Source organism: Saimiri boliviensis, chromosome 19 (genome assembly GCF_048565385.1).
Source record: "Saimiri boliviensis isolate mSaiBol1 chromosome 19, mSaiBol1.pri, whole genome shotgun sequence".
NCBI classification, from domain to species: Eukaryota; Metazoa; Chordata; class Mammalia; order Primates; family Cebidae; genus Saimiri; species Saimiri boliviensis.
In genome coordinates, this window is record NC_133467.1 from 23616952 (window position 1) to 23638892 (window position 21941).

Consider the following 21941-nt stretch of genomic DNA (forward strand, 5'->3'; position numbering starts at 1 on the left):
GATTCCTGTCTCTTAAGAGAGACGGAAAGAGAATTAGAGGAGAAGACTTAGAAAAAAGCCAGTCTAGGCATCTCTTTCAGGGTATAGTAGGAGCACTGGTGCTTTCCCAAGTCTCCCTGGCTCCAGGCTTGTCCCCATTTTACCATGTCTTCCAAGCTCCTGCCAGAAGTTGAGCTTAATGATCAAGAGCAGGGGATTTGGAACCGGTTGACCTTTGTTCAAACTCCCAACTGTGTCTCTTACTAGTTATGTGACTAAGGCAACTTTCTTACACTGTTGAGGCTTTTTAGAATGGGGATAATAATAATATCTATAGCGGAGAGCTGTTGTAAAGATTAAATAAGATAATAAAAATGGGGTGCTGAGTTTCATAGCTATTATTGTTGCTGTTACTATTTTCCTAAAAATGCAAATCTGATTTGCATTCGACTCACTGACTCACATCAGTAAGTCTTCCTTTTTATTGTCCTTCATCATATGGGTCCTAATTTCATATGCAGCCTTATCACCTTTTCATTTTATACTCCAGGAATATTAATGGTACTTGTAGGCTCCTAAACCTCTAAGGTCCAAAAGCTGGAGAGCATCGGCTCTCTTCAGGGGTTAACTTCAGAAAGCGCTGCTAACAAGGACCTCCACTAGGTGGTGAGCAAGGAAAGATGGAGGTGAAGGAACGGAAATGAGTCAAGCCCACTGCTTAGCTCTGCTAAAGTTTTGCAAACATCATAAATGTGTCTGAAATGCAGTTTTGCTTTGTAGTATTTGCTATTTCCAGGGGCCATCTACCACAGGTAGCCAAGAGTTAGCTCAGTGTTTGTGACAAAGACAGGGGAGGGTGGTGGAAGAGGAGGAGGAGGAGGAGAGAGAAAAAGGAGAAAGAGGAGAACGAGGACCAAACAAAAGCAAGAACAAGTAGCAGAGAAAGAGGAGGAAAAAGAAGAGGAAGAAGGGCAACAACAACGAGGGAAGGAGGAGGAGAAAGAGAAAAAGGAAGAAAAGGAGGAGGGGAAGGAAAGAAGGAAAGATACGTAGGAGAATGGAAGAAAGCATAGAAAGACAGGACGGGAGGAAGAGAGAATCTAGTCACACTACTTTTCTGGTCAGCAGTTCTTTTTTTTTGTCAGTGGGAGGCAACAGAGGCCAGTCTGGGAAAGGGGTGGGGAAAGAGGAAAGAGAAGAGAGGGGGAGGGAAAAGGGGAGGAGGAGGGCATGAGACCGGGTTAGAGAATTGAAAGGAAGCAAGGCTTTCTGGTGACATTCAGTGCAGTCTCCCTGCAGCACAGCACACTCCCCTTGGGCAAGAACCTGAGACCCCTTGTGCTAAGTCAAGAGGCTGAATGGGCTGCAGAAGAGCTAGAGAAGGACCAAGCAAAGCCATGGTGAGCCTTTGAGCCTAAAAGACTTCTTGATGCTCAGATAGAAACCCTTGGGGTTGTAGAGACAGGTGGCAAAGATAGCACCCCATTTCAATTCTGGTTTTAAAAAAGATAGAAATTAAAATTTTTCTCAGACCCTCAGAAAAGTGATCCTGAAATCTTTCTTCTCAGATGTGGTAATTTCCTCTTGACTTTGTCTCTGGGGAGACTCTTGAAGAGGTACTATCGAAATCAGATCTTTTGCAATAAATCCTATGTCTACATGAGAAGTGATACACTTTGGAAGATAGAATTTTAAGGTGTGCAGGAAATCTGTGACTTTGTCATTTCAGTTATTCAAAATGTATTTCTTTCTATTTAAAAAAAAAGAAATATTTTTGTTTCCTAGTGTTTGTTTGGCTAATTGTTTTAGGTATTTGAGGCACTGACCCATTATGATCAAGCGTGAGGCTGTAACATTAAATATAAGCATCAATAGTTAATTAAGCACCAACAAGACTTTAAAAATATACATACTAAATATTAAATAGTTTCATCTAATAGCTCAGCAGAAAAGCAGGTACAAAAATTACTGAACCAAAGAAACGATTCAGGGCAGTACTGATTAGCAAGTTGAAAGTAAAGCACAAAAGTAAAATAAAACTATGCATCAGTTCTGATGTAAATTTAAAGTACTTTTTCATCTACGTCTGAGAAACCTGTTACCTCAGACAGGGTTAGTACACATGTGTGTTTAATTTGAATATTAAGAAAGTTGTAAGCACCACCTCAGGGGCTGTAAATGTGTGGTTTAAGAGTATAAATCTAAATGTAATTTTATATTTCATTTGCAGATATTTCCATGGAAATGTCAGAGCATCCAGAGGGACTTATGGAACATTTTCAAGTTATGGGGGTGGACAATGCTGTGTTGTGGTATGTTATGATATTTACATATCACTAAGTCTATTTTACTTACATTTACTTTTCTTAAATATCCACAGGTTATACATAGTCTAAGGGAAAATCATTACACAGAGAGCTGTTAATTCTATTCCTTCTATGAACATCTCTTTTCTTCTTACCTTTAGATCTTCCCAGAAACTCCTGAACACTATTTTTAATCTACCAGGGCCCATGTTATAGGGTCCAAATCCCAACAACCCCACAAAATTCTTCAATTATAAAGGAATAACATTAATTAAGAAATCTCTTTAAGGCACTTACAATCTGTACCAAATATTTAGCACCTCATTTTCTATTTTTTATTAATAGTTCAGTGTACATTAATGTCATTTCTACAATGACAATATGAGCTCATTAAGGGATGGAGCTTTATCATTTTTGGTCCTCCCATTGACGTGACAATTTTTTTTTTTTTTGAGACAGAGTCTCACTCTGTCACCAGCCTGGAGTGCAGTGGTGCAATCTCAGCTCACTGCAACCTCTGCCTCCTGGGTTCAAGCAAATCTGCCTCAGCCTCCCAAGTAGCTGGAACTATAGGCGTGCGCCACCATGCCCAGCTAAGCTTTGTATTTTTAGTAGAGGCAGGGTTTCACCATATTGGCCAGGCTGATCTGGAACTCCAGACTTTGTGATCCGCCCATCTCAGCCTCCCAAAGTGCTGGGAATACAGTGAGCCACCGCTCCCAGCCTGATGTGACAAATTTTATATCTGATTCTTGAAGACTCTCCAGCAATAGCTTTGAACTTAGTTTTTCATTTCCTAGGTAAGCTAATGCCTTCTTACTCCCTAGCTTGCATTTTCAGCCCTAGCAGAGAAAATATGCTAACTCTGCCCTTCATATATTCTTTATGCCATGTCTGCATTGTGTCACATGAAAACTTAGTGCTGTCTTCCTACAACAGGCATTTTCTGAGTCCCTATAATGTGTGAAATCTATGCTAGGCACTGAGGATACAACAGTGGACACAACAGTTTTTTCCCTCTTAGAACTTGCATTCTAGTGGAATGCTCATTCAAAGCTCTGCTCAAAATGTTTATTTTATGATGCTCTTTACCATCAATCATATCTGTTTCTTTACTGTATTAAATAGTGATTCACGTAGATCATACCACGCTTAGAATGCCATAGATTACTATGAAGTTGTTGTGTCTTTATGTGTTTAATTAGGTATCTTCAAAGCCCTCATATTTGAAGAATCCATATGTTTATTAAACATCATTAGTTGAGTCTCTTTGTGTATAGAACATGATCTAATCAATTTCATAATCCTCTATCTTTTGGCTTTGTAAATTGTTCTTTTTTAAAAATTATGCAGTGAGCTATATAAGAGTTGAGTGGTATACTGGGCTTTCCCAGAAGCAGTTCTTCCTATGATAAAATAAAATGTCTTTGATACAGAAGAGATTACTTAAAAGTACAACACTGTTCTTCCTGTCCTTATTACGCTTCTCCCATGGGTACATATGTGTTGGCTTTCAAGAAATTATTCCAGGATTTAAAAGTATAGTATAAATTGTATAGTTATAAGATATTATACTGTAATTAGTTGTAAATCATTAACAGCTACCAAGAAAAAGAAATATGAGTATCTAAAATATATTGGTTAAATTTCACCTGAAATAATTTGGAGAAAAAATTAATAAGAAAATAAACCTAGAAAGCGACTAAATTTTTTAAAATTAAATTTGTTTAAACTAGAACCTTAGATAAAAGCATTTTATAGCCAGAAGGTCTAGGTTCTACTTCAAATCTTCAAACAACTATTCTGTGGTCCTGAGACGCTCACCTACACTCTTAGGTTCTGTTTCTGCATCTCTATTAAGTGTCTCGCTCAGCCTGGAGTAGTGCTAGGTTCATTTTAGCTGTAACATTTTGTAAGTCTGCATAGATCACACTGTTGTCTTGCAGATTTCCTGGCACATCATGGAACCGACTGCTGGACTTACCATTATTCTGAAAAATCCATGAACTGGCAAAGGGCTAGGAGATTCTGCCAAGAAAAGTACACAGATTTAGTTGCCATACAAAACAAGGCAGAAATTGAGTACCTGAATAAGACCCTGCCTTTCAGTCATTCTTACTACTGGATAGGAATCCGGAAGGTAGGAGGAATATGGACGTGGGTGGGAACCAACAAATCTCTCACTGAAGAAGCAGAGAACTGGGGAGCCGGGGAGCCCAACAACAAGAAGAACAAGGAGGACTGCGTGGAGATCTATATCAAAAGGGCCAAAGATGCCGGCAAATGGAATGATGATGCCTGCCACAAACTGAAGGCAGCCCTCTGTTACACAGGTAGGGAGTAACAAGACAGCTACACTACCTCAGACTCAGGAAGGACCGCAGTTAAGAGAATAATGATTAATCACATGGAAAGGTGGGGGTGATGAGAACAGCTGCTGGTTCATTCTAAAATATGTCTAGCCCTCTGCATAATCGTGCGCCTCGTCACTTCTGAGCATTTTTGGTGTGTAAGATTTGTCTCTATGCACAAAAGCTATACCCCTAAGTCAAGCTACATCAAAACGATAGGTGTATGTAGGAAGTACGGAGGAAGAACTAGACAACCAGTGCCTTTGATCATAAGGCAGGGGAGGAGAAGCTGAGAGCTGGGGCCAGTTGGGAACTTAGGCTCACATCACTTTAGTTTTCATATTGTGAAGTAGGGAGCGCGGAACTGCATGCTTCTTTCTTGGTCTAATCTTATATAATTTTAGATAAAAATGGCATCATCTTTGGTGTATAAATATTTCTGTAAATCTTTTACAATTCCAAAATAGCCAGGAATTTTCCAAGTGATGTTTTAATAGTGAACCGTAGTTAATTTGGTCTCTTGTAAATTGGACTCTACACTTTTAGCAAGTTTGGACTTTTTAACCTTTGTGATTTCTATCAAGAAAGGGATTGCCAAGAAATAATTGCCTGCAGAAATGATTGAGTTCAGGTCATCGTTTTACCTTCTTATTACATTATAAACAAGTAATTTCAAGAGTTTTGAGGTATCCCACTAAATTTCATATAAGCATTACAGAATATTAGTATTGGTAATTTCATTCCTAAAGCAAATAAATGTCTATGGCTATATACTTAGTATATTCTATAAGTAAAAATTTTAGCATATGATTTATGTTATGAATATACAAACAAACCTTTCCTGATTATTTAAATCATCTCAGACAAAAGGTTATCTATGTCCAAGTAAATGACTTTGAGTACTGAAATGTATTCACATTAATTTTTTTTTCTGACCTCCTTAAAGCTTCTTGCCAGCCCTGGTCATGCAGTGGCCATGGAGAATGTGTAGAAATCATCAATAATTACACCTGTAACTGTGATGTGGGGTACTATGGGCCCCAGTGTCAGTTTGGTAAGTCTCTTTCCTTTCTTTGCTTCTTCTTAAAATACAGTCACGGGAATCATTATAGCTTATGATGGAAGCTGGTTGAAACAAAATACTAGCCATTCTGAGAAATGGGAAGTTTTGATCAGAATGCTCTGCTTTCGCAATGTTGTTACTTTTCCGTAAAGGTTTCATAAGTCAGCATGAAGTTTCAATTCACTTCTCAACAAGTCTTTTTGAGTGCCACAAGGAGCACAGTGCTGGGATAAAAGCTGTCAGGCTACAATAAGGGATTAGCATGGTAGATTCCTGTTGTCAAGAAGCTCACAATCTAATGAGCTTGTTAGATTAATTAGAACTCTAAGGTCTGGAAGAAACTATGCCATTTATCATTAGGAGGCTGAGTTGCCAAGAAGGTAATCTTGCTTTTTCCTTCTAGTAGTCCCTTACTTCTTGCAGTTCTCCACACTTAATACATGTGCTCTGTATCTCATTGACTTTGCTCCTGGCCTTTTCTCTCATTTTGCACACGGCCAACAAACGCGTCATCTTTAAGACATAGTTCAAAGACAATTTCTTCTAGGAAGCTTTCTTAGTTCTGATAGCTCCACATATTTCTTCCTTACTTCTCCCACATATGTTGAAGTCATCTGTTCACCTGCCCATCTCCTCTGGTACTGTAAGCTTCTTGAGATCAGTAAGTGTCTTCTTTGTCGTCGCATCTTTGGGATTCACAAAATGCCTGGTGTATATCAGGCACTTGCTTGTGAGCCTTAATTGAATTGGACAATTTAATTTTTTAAAAAAGCAATGTTTGTAAAGAATAAATAATTAGGCCGGGCGTGGTGGCTCAAGCCTGTAATCCGAGAATTTTGGGAGGCCGAGGCGGGTGGATCACGAGGTCAAGAGGTCGAGACCATCCTGGTCAACACAGTGAAACCCCGTCTCTACTAAAAATCTAAAAAATTAGCTGGGCATGGTGGCGCGTGCCTGTAATCCCAGCTACTCAGGAGGCTGAGGCAGGAGAATTGCCTGAACCCAGGAGGCAGAGGTTGCGGTGAGCCGAGATCGCGCCATTGCACTCCAGCCTGGGTAACAAGAGCGAAACTCTGTCTCAAAAAAAAAAAAAAGAATAAATAATTAAAACAGAAATAAATTTAAATGTCAACCAACTGAAATGGATCTATAGATCTAACTCATTTCACTTGATCCCTGGGCCATGACTCCTTCCTAATACTCTACCCCTACCCCATTTTTGAACTTTATTTTTTAGCCCTTATATTATTGGTGTGACTATTTCACTCATTTTTAATTATTGATATACCTATTTCACTCATTTTTAATGTTTTACTTTTTTTCCCTCTTGGTTTCTGTCATCTCATTCTTTTCTTATTCTCTTTCTACCTGTGATCATTTCTCCTGGGATCCTTCATGGGCACTTACCCAGGACCATAAATTATTATGATGTCTCAGCTTTTGTCCTTTGTCTATTGCTCTTCTGACTCTAATCTACATGTCTCCTTTGGTCAAACTTACTGACATTTTTGGACTCAGAAACCTATATGATCTTTGGACTGACAAACCTATCTCCAGCTTTGAACTCAAATATGCTAAGGATGTCCTTTGGGATGTTCAATAGACTCTAAAATCAATTGTTCCCAGTCAGCTTTCCTTTCTGTACTTCTATTTCTTATCTCAGTATATGGAATCACCATTTGCATGGGCACCTTGGTATGAGACTCTCCTAACTGCCTCAACACTAATGCAGGTTAACGTTCTACCAATCTTTTCGACTTAGTGTTTTTCTAATTTGTCTTCCACTAAGACTTGTCAACTCTACTACCATTGCCCTCGTTATCTTTCTCCTAGATTCTTGTAATAGTCTACCAGATGAGTTCCACAATTTTAAATTAGCTCCCCTCAGAGATATTATTCATACTACAGGCAGACTGATCAATTAAAAGCAATTAAAACACATCACACATACATGACAATCTACTCATTAATTTCTACCTACTATTTTGCCCTACATGGTGAAATCTAAGCTCTTCAAGCCCCAGAGTAAGGCTTGATATATAATAGATACTCTTTAAATCAATGAAAAAAAGATAACATTTTCTCTTAGCTCCTATCTTTATCCCTAATGTCATCTCATATAATTCCAAATACAAAAATTCTTCTGATTCCTTGAGTCCATTCTTTACTGAAGTCTCGAGAGCAAGGTAGCAATAATGGCTGAAATTTGGGAGATGAGGAATAAGACATGAAATTTGTACTATTTACCAATGGCATGGCAGGGTCTAAAATATGAAGACTTTAATTTCCAAGTCTTAAATTTACCTTTTATACCACCAATCAGAAAAGGAAAATAGGTACAGTTTTTGGAGAGGGTTGTCAAAATCAAGAGTTAAAATTCTGGAACCAAGCTAGAATAGATGAAGACAGAATTGAGGTCAAAATGCTTCCTAAACTTTTATATTATCTCATTGCAAAGAAGACTTATTATGGAGACCTACTCTTTCTCTAAACATCCTACTCTAGTAGACTCAGGGGCTCTGATGTGATAGCTATCTCCCAACTGAGGTGGTCATTCCCAGTTACACCTATTCGAGTTTAAGCATTCTCCCTCCAGATAATGCCAAAGATAATAATATAAAGACTAGCTAATGTTTAATTAGAAACTGAAGTTGGAGAGTATAGCCTTTCTTAAAGGTACATGGTTATCAAGTGGCTGAGCTAGGATTCAAATCCAGACATCAGGTCCTCTTAACTCTTCCCCATACTGTTTCTTTGCCTATTGAAGTGATTCAGTGTGAGCCTTTGGAGGCCCCAGAGCTGGGTACCATGGCCTGTACTCACCCTTTGGGAGACTTCAGCTTCAGCTCACAGTGTGCCTTCAACTGCTCTGAGGGAACAAACTTAACTGGGATTGAAGAAACTACTTGTGGGCCGTTTGGAAACTGGTCATCTCCAGAACCAAGCTGTCAAGGTGAGTAACTTCAGACTAGAGGCTTTGTCATGGCGATCCTGGGCTTACAGTCAGAACATTCAGTAGAAGATTGCTGAGAGGTCAAACTTAGGAGCCTAATTTAACCTAACTTAGTTTAACCTACTGTGATGTTTTTCAAAGGACTCGTTCTTACTAAATTTTTTTGAAAAACCTCCCAAACAAAAAGTAAAAACGAAATACCCCGAAGTCGTCTCACAGTTTGTAGTATGATTCATAGGAATACAGCATGGTTATACTGTTTTTTATTTTTCTCATTGTCATAGCATGAATAGTGTCTTGCTGAACCTCAGTTAAATTTTGGTCCTTCTCCTCTCAATAACACCTACTTTATGTGGTGTCCTACTTAACACCAACCAATTTCCTTCTCAGGGTAGTAGAGGTCTTTCTTGGTTATTTTATTTGGCTTATTCTTAAAATCACCTTTTATTTTTCCTTGTGCATAAATTCTTAGGAGAATAACAACTGAAAAACAAAAACACAATCTCTTGATCTTTTTACGTTTGAAAAATTGTAGAATTTTTTTTTTCTTTTTTAACTGCCAACCCTATCCCCATATGGGAGAAAACCAATGGCATCTGAACTTGTGAAGTTTTGGTTAAATTTTCTACAAGTATGCTCCTGATGCATTAGTTTAAGTAGTTTAATTCTTAGAAGTGCTATCAAAATCCTTTATTGACATCACAGAACTGTCAACCCACCTACTGAATTTTATAGAAGTCGGACTTGCTTCAGTGACTAGGGATGTTTTTCAAAACTGCTTGGGTAGATATTAGAACAGGTGAAAAGGTGGAGGTTTCTGAGAATATTCCATAAGCATCCTTGATGCAGAGGCCATGTGGATTGGTACTTCCAGCAGAAGCGGAGGGTCACCTTAGCTGTGGCAGCAGTCTGGAGTAGCCACTCCTCTCCCCACCAGCTTTCAGTGCTTCCTTACCTTCATCTCTCATTCATTATCCACCATCATTCTCTAAGAAAACAAAGCCTGGAAGCTTTATCAGAAGTAATGCAGTCAGGTAGCTTTGGCTAAAAATCCTTTGCTCAAGGGAGAGTCTCTACTCAGAAATACTGTTTTGTCTTTTTTTCTTTTTAATTGAAGTGATTCAGTGTGAGCCTCTATCAGCACCAGATCTGGGGACCATGAGCTGTAGTCACCCACTGGCCAGCTTCAGCTTTACATCTGCATGTACCTTCAGCTGCTCAGAAGGAACTGAATTAATTGGGGAGAAGAAAACCGTTTGTGAATCATCTGGAATCTGGTCAAATCCTAGTCCAATATGTCAAAGTGAGTAAGTGTGTCCTCAAAAACTGGAGACTTAGACATGGAGGTGATAGATAAGCAGATGTGAGGAAAGACATAAGTAAAGGTTTACATTTTGTTTTGCTAAGTAAATGTGGCTTAAAAATAAATTTGCTTAATTCACTGAAAATCTTTGGCTGCTCTTCCCTCCTCCTTTAATGGCAACCATTTCTTTTTTTCATTCTCACCTCTTGCCATCTTAACTCTTAAGATCTGAACTCACTGATTTACTTTTTATCCATTATTCTATTCCACTACAACCTAACATCTCTTTTGGCCCATTGAAATGCCTCTAAAAGGTCACCAATGACCACCTACTTCCCAAACTAATGGATACTACTGAATTATCGCTAAGCCAATGTCCCCAAATCTGCCTGTACATGAGAAGAATCATGTCTTCTTCATCTTTGTATACCTTCCACCTGACACAGTGCTTGGCAATAGGTGCTAAAGCAAATGCATGTTAAGTTAGCATGTGAAAAGTTACCCATGTCTGCCCCTGAGACTATCTACATGGATGACAAAAGTCTTTATATGGTAGGATCCGCAGAAGCTGTCAGAAACACTGATCTGTGTGTGCTGTGTGTCCAGGGCCAGGGAGTGGAGTGGGTGAGCACAGAAAGGCAGGGAGGCCTTTAGCAGAGGGCTGTGTATTAGGCCTATCAGAGACATTTCCCTCTAAGGCCTAGCTAGTGTTGATTTCCTCCTCCTCTTCATCAAGCCAAAGATGCCCTCTGTCTGGAGCTTCTGGGAACTTGATCCTTCTCTCCATCATATATGGATGTGGGGATCAAAGCACCTTGAAAAGGTTCATCAAAGTAGTGGGGAGAACTAAGGATAGAATCAGTCTCTCTGCCAATATGTAAAAAGTAGTTTCCTTCAAATGTTGGTATCCGGAAACAGATTTTTTTTTTAAACCAGTGTTTTTAAATAGGGGCTCCCAAAATGAACTTAGTTTACACTTACAAGAGTATCTATAAATATGCCGCTTTACTTATTTGTGAAGGTAGAGGGAAGTGGTAGGACTACCTCATTTGAAAGAGATTAGTGCAGGTCCTTGGCAGGTAAACAGGTGCTGATTTTTGCACAACTGCTTTAAAGTAAAAGCATTAATGATTTTCTTTGACTGGTGAATTATCCAGTTCAGATCACTGGCTTTTATTTTTCCTGAAGTTGTGTTAGGCTTTTTAGCTCTTCTCTGTGTTTCAGAGTTCCAACCATTGAACAAGTCCATGGAGCTAAATACAATAATGACCATCATTCTTGCCAACATTTTTAGGTGCATTCCCAGGAACTCTGAACCACAAATCTGGGGATTGAGATTCTGTAGGCATTGGACTAGTGAGGTTGGTCCAGTCTTTGCCTATGCTGTAGACTTATCATAGGCCTTCCCATGCCTGTTTCCTCATCTGTCAAGTGGCATCACATGGGCTACTACCAAAAGATGTAAGAAGGAAAAAAGTCAAATATCATGAGATGGACTAAGGAAATAATGCTTGTGGTCTCATGCTATGTGCCTTACTGATTTCTCTTTCAGAATTGGACAGAAGTTTCTCAATGATTAAGAAGGGAGATTATAACCCCCTCTTCATCCCAGTGGCCGTCATGGTTACTGCGTTCTCTGGGTTGGCATTTATCATTTGGCTGGCAAGGAGATTAAAAAAAGGTATGTGCCTGACCCCAATCATCCTGTCTTTATTTTACCTTGGTCAATGATGGCAGAACTGAGGGCTGAGAACAGGATGGGTTATTACACACTGCTCCCTGGGATAAGGTGGCTATATCTAAATAATTTTAAGGACTTTGAGGCTGTAAATCACCTTAACAAGAAAACTATTTATTTCCAAATTCTGAAATCTTTTAATAAGTGTTTGTAGAATCAAAAGAATAGAATCAAAGTCACCTGTATTTAGTGAGGGGTGAGCTGGCTAAGGCTGTTTTCTAAGCAAGGGTAAAAAAATTAGTGGGTTTGTTTTTAAATTTTTTACCTTGGAGTCATTTCTGTACAAGATCTCAAACTGATAACTTGAAAACTACATACTCCTGCGGTGGGAATCAGTGTGGGGCAAACAGGAAACAGATAACGGGCAATTACGCTAGTTACAGTTATGCCAAGAAAGAAAACAGAAGCCCCCAAAATCACAGGTTTTGTAGGAAGCTCAGGGTATCTTTTTTTTTTTTTTTTTTTTTTTTTTTTTTTTTTTTGAGACAGAGTTTCGCTCTTGTTACCCAGGCTGGAGTGCAATGGCGCGATCTCGGCTCACCGCAACCTCCGCCTCCTGGGTTCAGGCAATTCTCCTGCCTCAGCCTCCTGAGTAGCTGGGATTACAGGCACGTGCCACCATGCCCAGCTAATGTTTTGCATTTTTAGTAGAGACGGGGTTTCACCATGTTGACCAGGATGGTCTCGATCTCTTGACCTCGTGATCCACCCGCCTCGGCCTCCCAAAGTGCTGGGATTACAGGCTTGAGCCACCGTGCCCGGCGCTCAGGGTATCTTTAATGTAAGATTAAATAGTCTTCATCTGTGGGCCTGGCTCCATGGCTCTAACCTGTAATCCTAGCACTTTTGGAGGCTGAGGCAGGAGGATTACTTGAGCTCAGGAGTTCAAGACCAGCCTGGGCAGCAGCATGTGAAACCACATCTCTACAAAAATACCAAAAATTAGTCAGGCATGGTAGCATGCACATCTAGTCCCACGTACCCAGGAGAGTGAGGTGGGAGATCACTTGAACCCAGGAAGTTAAGGCTGCAGTAAGCCATGATAGAAGCACTGCATTCCAGCTGGGCAACAAAGTGAGACCCTGTCTCAAAAAAAAAAAAAAAAAAAAAAAAAGTCTTCATTTGTAAAATATCTTCCAATATCACCAACTTACAAATAATTCTGCTTTCCAAAAATTTTAGTTGTAGGTTGGTCGTTTAAACATGAAGAATATTTTTCCTATAGAGACAATGGTAGAAATAATGGCTACATTCCCAGGCTAAACCTAAGAGTCTTTCTAAGACAAAATATAGTTCATGCAATTACAAGGATAAAAGTAAAAAGTCCTAAATCTGTATGTGTGTGTTTTAGGGTGTGTATGTGTGTGTGTGTGTGTGCGTCTGTGTGTGTCTGTGTGTGTGTGTGTGTGTCTGTGTGTGTGTGTGTGTGTATACACATACGCAGAGAAAGAGAGAGACAAAGAGAATTTATGGGCTTTTTTTGTTCTAATAGCTAGAAAAAGGACACAGGTAATTATTTAGAGCATGGTAGCCAACGAAGTGACCAGAGTCTTTACCCCTATTCTTCTGTCCTCAGATGAATCTTCTGACTCTAGCGCTTTGTCCCCTGCCCTAGTAGTCTTAGTTTGAGACTTTGGCTCCTTTATTTTGCGAAAGGAATAAGAAAGGGCTCCAGAAACATGTGTCCTGATCATGGACTCATCTAGACACATTCTGTGCTCCTGGCATTATCATTCTCTGATTAGTCACTACTATTGGCCTGTTTGGTAAATGAGAAAACCAAGACAATGATGTTTTAGGCCAAATCTCAAAAACCCCATATCGGCAGGCCCCAGAGTCAGAGATTAGACTCCCATCCAGATATGTCTTCAAAAACTACTGGTCTTCAGATTTGTGAACTGTTTTCTTCCTCGGTTGGAAGAATTTCCCACCTAAACCAACACTCAGGGTTAGATGAAGGCATGAAACTGAACACATGCCCCCCTAGTTCCCTTTTCTTCAAAAAGAAACTCTCTCAGTAGAAACAGGTTCTTACTCATCTGTTGCTGTTAGTTTCACTGTCCCTAAAAAAAAAAAAAAATTATGTGAAGTTAAACAAACAGAATCTACCCTGCTCAAGTGCATTTGCTCATCAGCAGGCTGAAATTTAGAAAAGATGTCAAATACTAGTCTTTCATACTGTAAAGGATTAAGACAGTAATGGAGCACTGTCTAAGTGCTAGGACCTGAACGAGATACTTCGAATGTATTTTATTTTATCAATCCAATGAGGATGATATAATTATCATGCCTCTTCAACAGATGAAGAAACTGTAGTTTAGAGAAGATAAGCAGCTGTTCAAAGACACACTACTATACACGTGGCAAGATAGGGCTTGCACCTCGGTGGGATGATTCTAGAATGCCAGTTTACAGCCACTGAAATATATTGCCTCCCAAATAATCCTTTCTGCTCACAGAGTTTTCTTTTTTAAGTTATCTACTTATTTATATTCTGCTTTTTTTCAAAAAGAATGTGAGATAGTACCAAATGCATTCAGTATAGCAAATTAAAGTTAGTTAAAAAGTAAGAAAAAGAAAGCTAAATTTAAACTGAAAATTTAAACTTGGTTCCTTAAAAGAACCAAGGTTGAAGTTATGGCACAAAATGTAAGTCGCGGAGTCCTATATGCTTGGTAGGAGAAGGTCTCAGATTTTGCTCTGAGTTTCCTTGCAGCCAGTCTAAGGAGAAACATGTGATATTCCTTGTGTCTTTAAGATAAAAAAATATTAGTTACTCAGATGAGGCTGTGTAATTCCTACCAACAAGACCAAAGTGCAATTCTCTTGTGGATTCTCATAGAGAAGATGCTGTGAGGTATAAGGGCACATAGTCTTATAGTATTAGCAGCTGTCCCTCAAGGGAAGAATCTGTAGATAGGATGAGATGGCAGATTGGGAAGGGATAAACACTTGAATGAGCATATTGGGTCTCGCAACCAGGCAATGTAGCCTACACTTCTGTCTTTTTGAGTAGCACAGAGAATGGAATAGAACCCCAAGAGGCACCTGCATCAACATGTCTGTCCTGTTTATCTACCACTGTTTATTAGAACACTAAGCCAGTTCCTCAAATCCCCTTTGAAACAGATGGGGTCCACCTAACAAATACCTAATATACTTCAAAAGTCAGTTTTGAGAGTGGGAGTCTTCCTTCTCTCCTACTTTAAAACTTTAAATTATCTGATTTTTGCTAATGTCATTTCTCTATTTTCTATTTTTAGGCAAGAAATCCCAGGAAAGGTAAGTTTTATCAGTGGCAAGGAGTTTCCATGTCTGTTGATCCCTTCTCTACTTCCTTAAGTTACTTCCTGCTCTAGCTAGACATCTTAACCCCATAGTAATTTATTTACCTGGGTTCCTCATCCAAATAACCAGATAAGATGATAAATCTACTAGCTTCCTTTTAAAGCTGTGCTTTTTGGTGCTAGCGGAGCTGAATGAATGAATGAACAAGTAATTCACTATTAGAAAAGGGCAGTTTATGCAAAGGGAGATTTTTCTGGTTGCCTCAGAATTTTCTCTGAGGCTTAAAAACACTGTGCTATGTTCTTTTTGTTCTGGCTGAACATGAGGCCCTAAATATATTATTTAAGGAAGAGTCAACTGAACAACCATTTATTGAGAAATGAATAAATGCTTGTTCAATTGAATATTTGCATTCAATTGCTCTACTGGGCATTGACCTTCAGAAATGTGGGAAAGGTAGGGAGCATGAATTCTTCCTGCAGCTTCCCCAAGGAGGCAATTATGTTTTGGTTTGGTCTTGAAGCTCAAATTTCTTCAACTGGAGAAGTAGCATAGTGGGAGGACACGCAGACACGTCAAGTGCATGGCCCATCTGGCAGAAATGAAGATGGTAAAATATTTCTCAGTTTCTGGGGTTTAGTGACTTGCTCTGGAATTTTAAGAATGAGAGTGTGACTTTGGTGACATATTCAGTATCCAGCTGGACAACTGAGCTCCCTTTAAAATGCTAGAAATGAAGTGAAGTGATTTCTGAAGGGATTAGACTGGTGTGGGCAACCATCCTACCAACCGCAAACTTAGTATGGGCCATTGCATAGAATGCAAAGGAAAAAAGTGGGGAAAGACACCAAAAGTCAGATCATAAAGTAATTTATAAGCCATGTGATATGGGCTTTATCTTGAGGTCTTTTGGGATATCACTAAAGGGGTTTAAACAGTGAGTGGCCTTGCCTCCTGCATCTTGTGAAGGTCACCCTGCAGAGCAGTATAGCGAGTGTGGGAGACAAGTGGCAAACAGACTTGTTTTGGAGGCTTTTGAAGTTATTAGGTTAAAACTGATGGTACCTGTCTAGGGAAATAGTAGTAAGAATGGGCTCATGAAATCAGAGGAGGTGATATTAACTGAATGTGTCTGTTAATTGGCTAAAAGGGAGAGAGAAGAATAAAATTATCATCTTTCTGACCTGAAAACTGGCAGATGGTAGTACTGTTTACTTCTGAGAAGGGAACATATAAGAATGAGAAGTTTTGGAGGTAAAGATTGTGGGTTCAGTTTTATACTGAGCTTTGGGTGTCTGCGCATCATCCACTGTGGTTTGCTGTGTCTATCCACAGCACAGGGCCACGTTGGGGAAGGAGATGTGGGTTTGGGTCCCTCACATTTCAGGAGGTAACTGCCATCTCAGGAATGGGTACAATCATCCAGGAAGGGTGTGAATGCTCCGAGAATGGAAAAGGAGAGAGCAGGAGAGCCAGGGGAACATCATTATCTAACAAGTCAGCCAAGGGAAAGAGAAATGAAGAGATTGCCAGGCAGGGAGAAGGAAGAGGAGGAAGAGTGTGGGGTCATGAATGCCAAAGAAAGAGAGAAAGGGGAATGGTCTCAAACATTGCTAGGAGAAGCAGTAAGTATCCCCTCAATGCAACAAGGGTGTCAGTGGGGAGACCATTTTCAGTGCAGATATCAAAACAGAGGTCATATGGCCAAGTGCTGAGCATCACTGAGGATGAGAAAGTAGAGACAGAACATGCAGTCAGCTCTTTTAAAAAGTTTGGCTGTGAAGAACTGGGGCAGGGGTGACTGGAGGAAGATGCTGGATCAGTGGAGGCTCTTTTTATTCTTTTTAATTACTCTGTCTTCTCTTTAATAGTGTAAATGGAGTCTAGTGAGGAAAAGCTTCTTTCTCTGGCCTGGTCTCCCTATGTCTGTGGCAGGAAACCCACAAACTGTGAAGATTTCTTTCACACTCCGACCTACTGAGTGAAAGTATTTTCTGGCACAATCTACCCAGAGCTGTTTTCTGGCTACAGGAACCACCTCTTTTAATTGTCACTATCAACTAGATTTTTTTTTTAAGATGTCCTTGAGACACAGGAAGAGGTATTGGCTGGAAGAATATTAGTACTAAGCTAGTTACCACGCTAAGAAAATTGCTATACTAAGTTTAATGGTTCATTGATTTTTTATAATCAGTCAATTAATAGTCGGTTATTGAACATTTTTTGTGTTGGAAAATGCTAAATTTGCTTGAGACAAGAGGAGTACAGCTTGCCCCTGATTTCAGGGAGATTATTACCTAGCTGGGGAGTTACGACAGGAATATAGAAAGGAAAAATCAGAAAAATACAAGGCAGAGTGTGGTAATGGCCAATGAGTGCTATATTTAAGAAGGAAAAAAATCACTTGGCTTGGTGATTATAGAAAAGCTTATAAAGAAGGTGGCGCCTGGGTTGCTTTTGAAGAATAGATAGGATTCAGGTTTATGGAGAAAAGCAGGAAAGGAAGGCAGTCTATAGGGAAATGGTGTCAGCAGTGGTACGGTAGTGAGACTATGAAGGCATTTCTCAGGGGCCAGTGGGCAGAACTTTCTAGAGCCCATGGCTTTTTGAGGAGTTATGGAATCAAAGTTGTAAAGGAAGGCTGGCCCCACCAACGTAAGTCTGGAATGCTTCACCAGATAGCCTAGAAGGGCCTAGCAAAGAGCAATTATTTGCCTAGTTCTCATTTATTGACCAAGGCTGTATTAATTCATAAGAATCACAGAATTTTAGGTCTGGATAGGATCTTGGTGGATATCACATTCAAACTTTTCTTTAGGCTTTGAGCAAGTGACAGAGTTAGTTACAATAATCATAAACCTTTATCAAATATTAATTCCATGTTGTACACAATTATGAATGGTTTACATGCTTTAAATCATGAAATATGCCTTGAAGTCTGTGGGAGAGGGTCTATGAACATCTTCATTACAGGTAAAGAAACAGGCACAGAGAAATAAAATAGCTAGCCTGAGGTTACAATAAATGGCAATGGTGAGATCCATACTCATCTGGATCCAGGGATCATGTTCTTAAAGCATATGCTTTTAGAACTCAAGACTCTTGACTACCAGCTTAGAGTGGTAAGTCCCAGATAACTCTCCTTTTCCAGTAATGTGATTTTTTTTTTTTTTTCACACTGAAACCATTGTGTGATGGCATTGAGGAAGGGTGGGGTAGAAGAAGTAGGGTGTGTTTTCTGAACAAGTCAGAGGTAAAATGAATACTATCACACTAAACACTGTGTGTTGTTTTTAAGTTCTTGGGCTAATTTTCATAGTAGTTTGTATTCATTTCCATTAGTTTTTGAATGGCGAATGAATGACTCCTTGGGCATTTGTGGTTTCATTTCTTGCTGGGTTATTTTGACTCTTCTGCAAACTGGCTCTGTTTATCACCTCATTTGGTTTCTACTGTCTAAATTCTGGCAGGGTAGAAGCTACACCCAAGATACACAGGAAGATATGATGCCAACCTCAGAGGAGGGCATATGTGAAATTTTGTTTTCAGAAACATTTCTTGTCTCTATTTTGGCAAGCACTTTTGCAGCTGCTGAACTGTGGTTTACCCTGACAGTTCATCATGAGAACAGCACCTCAGAATCTAGTTCTCCCCTTGAAAGGTGATATTAAGACATACCACATTTTGTTCTCCCGTGTCCTTTCCAAGAATAAGACAGCTGTGTCGCACAAAAAAGTGTCATTTATTTCCTTAAACTAAATGTGTTACCATCTCATTAAATTATATCCCAGGATATAATTTATCAGGAGTTTATAATTACCATCATTTCGTGAGTTTTAATTTTCTCCAATTTCATTTTGCATTTAAGCATGCCTTCTAATTTCTTGACTTTCCACTGCTCAAAATCAATCTGCACTGTCCTTCAAACTCATTAGATCTGGAGACAAAGACCGTACCACAAAAATTTCTCCAAGTGTGGTCTGTGGGCCAGTGGCATAAGCATCACTAGAGAGCTTGTTGCAGAATCTCAGACTCCACTCAGACCTACTGAATCAGAGTCTGCATTTTAACACCATCTCTGAGTGGTAAGCACATGAAAGTCTGAGAAGTGCTGCTACAGGGTTTGCTCACCATTCATTCATGTTCAAATGTTCCTGAAGGCTGGCACCTTGCCTGAGATTTTCAGCTGAAAGCATTTCCTTGCTCCTCTTCTCATCTCGTAAATATTTACCTTTACTACTAACACTCCAAGTTTTGCAAGTGTTAAACTCTTGAGTTTACTATCTTTTGTTTTTCTTTCAGTATGGATGACCCATATTAAATTGTCCTCAGTAAAAGAAAATTCTTGGAATACTAAAAATCACTGGATCCTTTCAATTCTCCCATGGAACCTTTTGCATGGTGGCACCTCCTACAACAAAGATGAAGATGTTTCCTTTACCACATCTGGAAAGATTTCTACCTGACCAACAGCTCCTTCTGCTTCCATTTAGCCCCTCATTTATCCCTCAATCCCCAGCCCACAGATGTTTATACAGCTCAGCTTTTTGTCTTTTCTGAGGAGAAACAAATAAGATCATAGGGGAAAAGATTAAGGTGGAAAATGAAGGTGGCTGACTCTGCTCTTTCTTGACTCTTGTTTCCAGTTTCAATTCACTGCTGTACCTGATGACAGACACTTCTAAATGCAGTGAAAATTTCACACGTCTATGACTAGGGACTTAGTTTTCTTGCTGATCAAATTTCACATCCTGTCTTTTGTATACTGTGGAGCTACACTCTTAGAAAAAGTTCATAAAGTCTACGCTGTCCTTGCTGTCTAACTCCAGTGAAGTGACGGGGTCCTGCTCAAGTTGAAAGAGTCCTGTTGCACTGTGGCCTCACTATCTGTGAATGGAGGCCATCCTATTTAACTTTCTTCAGGCTCCTCACCTTCTTTGGCTGCCTTTCTTTTTCAGTTGGCTGACTTCCATATGTAGTGTCTCATGATTGCCAAGTAAAAGAAGCGAAGAGAGAAACAGCCTGCATCTTTTTTTTTCTTTTTTCTTTTAGTTTGGGGATTTTTTGGTTTCTTTTTATGAGATCCATTCCTATTTCTTATAGTCAATGCTTCTTTTATCACTATAATTAATAAGAAAACATCACTGAAGTGCTAGTTGCAAGTGACATCTCTTTGATGTTATGTAGAAGAATTCAAACAGGTAGAGAAATTCCTTGGAAGAGTTAAAACAGGTAGAGGATGCTCTCCTTTCCTCTGCCCTCCAAACTTCTTATCCACTTACCTAGATTCTACATATTCTTTACATTTCATCTCAGGCCTCCCTCACCCCCACCGCTTCTTTTATAACTAGTCCTTAACTAGTCCAACTCACGAAGATCTCCTCTTCCTGGCTTCTTACTGAAAGTTAGCCTGTAACATGCAATTTTGCATTTGAATACAGCCTGCTTTTTAAGTGTTACCTAGTTTGTCTAGTTTGTTATTTTGAATTATCACATCATATGATAATATGTTTTCTCCCCAGTAAAATTATATGCTCCTTTAGGGCAGAGATTGTGCCAGATCCCTGGAGTGTCAATAAATGAATGTTCAAATAAAGCAGAAAGAGCATACATTTTGTTTTGTTTTTGTTTTTTTAAATGGCGAGAATTTGCACATCACTGATGATATAAGTTTCGGCAAACCCTCTTTCTCTGTGGCATCTGATGACCTGGGAAGATATCACCTAATGTCAAGAGCTGAGTTTTTATGAGAGAACAGGACCCTGTCAGCAGCTAGCTGGAAATACCTCCTTGTCCCATGGCCAGTACAGATTTCATACAAATTTGCACACATTATGAGAATAATTTTTCGGTAATGATTACATTTCTCATTCTCAAAGACATCTCAGATTCTGTATTACAGCAAGAGCTGTTGCGAAAGAGTCTCCCTTTGGATATGCAAGCCACATTCGTGTAGTTTAGGGTACATCCCCTGGAGTTGTGCAGTGCACACCTGCACAGACTCACATGGCAACCCTGATTGAAAATGTTTGTTCAACTAAAACATCAGGGCCAAGGAACCCAAATGGACACTATTCCTTGTAACTACGATGTATATAGATTTAAAAATAAGTTCTATATTCACATTCTAGGATTCCTATATGATCTTAGGAATTACATAATAGTATATCCCATAAATAAAGATTCATAATATAAATTTCTCTGAAAACCTTGGTCATAACCTCCCTGAGACTTACTTCTCATATCCATAAAGTAAGAATGAAATTTGCCTTGCTTACCTCACAGGGTTATTGTGATGTTCATTAAGTATGAAATCGCTTTGTGAACTGAACCTTAAACATGAACTTTTTTTTTTTTCCTCACCCAAATTTCATCTTTCATGCTTTCTTGGTATACGATTCTGGCTCTTATCCTAAGGCTCTAACAGATGGAGCTCTGAGTCCTTATCCTGAGATTAGGAACCAGGAAGTCTTTTATTTGTGTTTCATTAGGAACCCAGCCCTCAGATTTTAACTGCAGAGGGTCAGCTCTGCCACCCGCACTTCTGCTTGAGGGAGGTGGAAGGGCCTGGGACAGGGAGTCAGCGGCATCAGTGGAAACCCTGCCTCCGTCTCTGTGATGTGACCCGGGCCAGTTGTTATTCTCCGAACTTCCAATTTACTTATGAAATGAGGATCCCATGAACTTTCTCACATGGCTGTGTGAACTCCTCTCTCCCTTTATTCAGAGTACCAAGTTCATGAAATCAACAGAGTCCCAGGAACACAGAATTATTCATTCCTTCTGATTTGTTCACCCAAAATCAATGTGCCTAGCCTATATGATTATAGTTTCCTACAGAAATAGTTCACCAAATTAAAATCTGATTTTTGCAAAACCAGCTGGGCATGGGAGCACACACCTGTACTCCTAGTTACTCAGGAAGCTGAGGCAGAAGGATGGCTTGAGCTCTAATGATTT

At 39.5% G+C, this 21941-nt stretch overlaps 1 protein-coding gene across 1 annotated transcript; it reads left to right on the top strand.

Annotated features, from left to right (window-relative positions):
- The first annotated feature begins 1221 nt into the window (after nt 1-1221).
- Nucleotides 1222-20795, top strand: SELL (selectin L). The gene is made up of 9 exons (XM_003925393.4): nt 1222-1379; nt 2210-2291; nt 4232-4618; nt 5583-5690; nt 8467-8652; nt 9770-9955; nt 11508-11636; nt 14957-14975; nt 19284-20795. The coding sequence occupies exons 1-9, from the start codon at nt 1338-1340 to the stop codon at nt 19300-19302; spliced, it is 1158 nt and encodes a 385-aa protein (XP_003925442.1). The 5' UTR covers nt 1222-1337; the 3' UTR covers nt 19303-20795.
- Nucleotides 20796-21941: the final 1146 nt, after the last annotated feature.

Excerpts from the sequence above, each read along its gene's own strand:
- SELL (XM_003925393.4), top strand. The coding sequence starts at position 1,338 with ATGGGCTGCAGAAGAGCTAGAGAAGGACCAAGCAAAGCCATG. Across the intron at positions 1,380-2,209 it reads AAGGACCAAGCAAAGCCATG|ATATTTCCATGGAAATGTCA; the intron begins GTGAGCCTTTGA and ends TTTCATTTGCAG. Across the intron at positions 9,956-11,507 it reads TCCTAGTCCAATATGTCAAA|AATTGGACAGAAGTTTCTCA; the intron begins GTGAGTAAGTGT and ends TTTCTCTTTCAG.